The sequence below is a fragment of the Benincasa hispida genome, chromosome 10, assembly GCF_027475165.1.
Source record: "Benincasa hispida cultivar pf3 chromosome 10, pf3_genome.v1.1, whole genome shotgun sequence".
In the NCBI taxonomy this organism is placed as follows: Eukaryota; Viridiplantae; Streptophyta; class Magnoliopsida; order Cucurbitales; family Cucurbitaceae; genus Benincasa; species Benincasa hispida.
Window position 1 is genome coordinate 34,184,821 of NC_143487.1, and position 3,020 is coordinate 34,187,840.

A 3,020-nucleotide genomic window follows, 5' to 3' on the forward strand; every position below is an offset into this window, starting at 1 on the left:
TTTACAACTTAGTTGTTTACTTGTTTTAGTATTGTATGGGTTGATTTAAAAAAAAAAACAGATTATTGTATGAGTTATTAAAAGTTTAAATATTTAGTGCCATCCCTTATAAACAAATAGTATTTATAAATAAAAAATATTTATGTTCATTCTAAACTCCATCTATCTTTTGTACAACTCATCCAATCGTCTAATTAAAATTTACAAATTTCTCACCCTCTATTAATGTAAGTATATATATATATATATATATATATATATTACAATATTGTAACAAATATTGTAACCACATTTTCACTCATTCTTTTTGTTTTACATCGATACTAATTTGTTGATTTAAATTTAGATTTTAATCATAAAAATCCTACACAATTCAACATCTTCTAAGATAGTTATATCAATCCAACTCATATGAAATCTTTTCCAAGAAAGAGGATGTCTTTCAACTAAGTGAAACTTTTTCTAACCTTCTCTAACCAAATAATGTCACTCATATTCAGTGGTCCAAAAATTTTGTTGACAGAAAACTTTATATAATTTAGTAGAAATAAATATAATGAGTGGGATTTGAATTTAGATCTAGAAAAGACTAGAAGGTATAAAATTGAGGGGGGTTTCCCATAATAAATCTATAGTTACTCATGTTCTAATTTATTTATAATAAAACATAATTTTCCTTACTAATCATAAATTCAAACATGAAAACTCCCATGTACAGATACTCTACCTTATTTACAATACTTTCTAAAAAAAATTCAGTTTCAATTCTAAGGTATATTATATTTACAATTTGCTCCCTAGATGAAGGACCAAAGTGCAATTAGTAGAAGAATTAAAGCTCCCCCACCTCAAAACCAAAAAGTAGCTATCCCCCCATCACTCCCACCCAACACAAAAAACACATTAAAAATTTACATCCAAATTGTATGAAAGCCATTGGCGTATTATCCAAAGAACCAAAAATCTAACACATGCCCCTTTTCCATTTTGCCATGCCATCATCAAGTAGGCAGCCCGGAACCGAACTTCTCCCAATCACCCATCCAAAAAACTTGACACGTGGCAATCTCTCCGTAGAGAAATTGTCAAACCCTTCTAAAAGACAGAACTACCCAACCAATCAAAACCAACCCTTTTTTACTATACCCACTTTTTTGGTAAATTCACTCTCTCTCTTTATATATAACCCCAATTCCATTTCGTTCTTTACTCATATACATATCCAAGTTTCTTTTCTATTCTTCAACCAGATGGATTGGACTAGAGGCCATGTCATCGGCCACGGCTCCTCCGCCACTGTCTTCCTCGCCACTGCTTCTCCCATCCGCGATGTCTTTGCCGTCAAATCCGCTGAGCTTTCGCGCTCGCAATCTCTACAAAAAGAGCAACAGTTTCTTTCTTTTTTAGTCTCTCCTTATATAGTTTCTTATAGAGGCTTTGAGGTTAGTAGAGAACAGAATGGGGTTATGATGTTCAATCTTTTCATGGAGTATTTCCCCAATGGCTCGCTCGCCGATGTAATTCGTCGCTGTGGAGGGCGGCGGCTCGATGAGGCGAGGATCGGAATCTACACGCGGCAGTTACTAATGGGTTTACAGTACATTCATTCCAAAGGGTTAGTACATTGCGACATTAAAGCTCGTAACATTTTGATTGGTCGAGACGGTGTGGCTAAATTGGCTGATTTCGGGTGCGCCAAGTGGGCAACAAGCCAAACCGATCCAATTGGCGGCACGCCGCTGTTCATGGCACCGGAAGTGGCTCGTGGTGAACACCAAGGTTTCGCTGCCGATATTTGGTCAATTGGGTGTACAATTATCGAAATGGCCACCGGCGGCGGCTCACCCTGGCCGAAAACAACCGACGACACCGACCCGATTTCCACCCTGTACCGAATTGGGTATTCCGAGGAGTCACCGGAAATTCCATGTTTTTTATCCGAGGAAGCAAAGGATTTCCTAGAGAAGTGTTTAAAAGGGAATCCAAGTGAGAGATGGACAGCGAATCAGCTAGTGAATCACCCATTTTTAAGGGAATTGAATTCCGCAACCCCAAGGAAAATCCAGGAAGTTCATTTAGATTCACCAACGAGTATTCTAGAACAGGGGATTTGGAGATCAATTGAAGAAAGTGAAATCAGAGAAAGCAAATTGATTAAACCCGCAGCTGCAGCAGAGGAGCAGATCCGACGGCTGTGGATGGTTTCAGGAGAGCCCAGATGGAGAGACGATGAGAATTGGATTACAATCCGAAGAAAAGACACAGAAAAAAGCAGAGAAGTGGGTGAAGAAGTGAAAAAATGTAGTAATAATTGTTGGAGTGAGAAACAGAGAGATAGTGGTGGCAAAGAGTGGTTGGAAATGGAATTAAGAGATAAGAATGGGAACATTATTTGTAGAATTAGTAACCATAGTTGTAGGAATAATATTATTATTAGTCTTGTAAATAATAATAATCCTTTATCTTTTCATACACATACACCTAAATTTCTTCCTTTAATGCCAACTATATTATGAGATTCAATTTAATACCCCCTCTCTCTCTCTCTTTTTATATATTAATGTTTTATTTAGATCAAGTTCTGTTAAAATGCTTGAATTTTTTGGTTATTATTATTTTTTTTTCTGTTTGGTAAGGTGCTAACTGCGAGTGTGCCAATTTATTGTACAACAGTTTTCGTTGGAACTGTTTTTGTAAGGATGTGTTGAGGGAAATAACTCCATTCACTTATTAATTACCACCACACTCGTGATCCATATTTTTGTTGTTGGGATATGAATACTCCACATTTTTAATGAATAAAAACACAAATATGTGCTTTTTTAAAAAAAATAAAAAATAAATTAGAGTTGGAATTTATATTTAGAAACATTTTCAATTTTTGTGTGGAGAATAAAAAAGGGGAGAGTGGGAGGGAGGTGAGTTTTGGTAAATGAAGGAATGGGCTAACTCCCGTCCACCGTCGGTTGAAGGTGTAAGAAGGCCATGCCATGTGTAACTTAATTACTACTCATTACCCA

The 3,020-nt window shown here is 36.2% G+C and overlaps 1 protein-coding gene across 1 annotated transcript; it reads left to right on the forward strand.

Annotated features, from left to right (window-relative positions):
- Positions 1 to 1,025: 1,025 nt before the first annotated feature.
- On the forward strand, positions 1,026 to 2,530 carry LOC120088612 (mitogen-activated protein kinase kinase kinase 18-like). The gene has a single exon (XM_039046026.2). It carries the CDS (start codon positions 1,251 to 1,253, stop codon positions 2,514 to 2,516), a length of 1,266 nt encoding a protein of 421 aa, XP_038901954.1. The 5' UTR covers positions 1,026 to 1,250; the 3' UTR covers positions 2,517 to 2,530.
- The last annotated feature ends 490 nt before the right edge of the window (positions 2,531 to 3,020 follow it).

Excerpts from the sequence above, each read along its gene's own strand:
- LOC120088612 (XM_039046026.2), top strand. The coding sequence starts at position 1,251 with ATGGATTGGACTAGAGGCCATGTCATCGGCCACGGCTCCTCCGCCACT.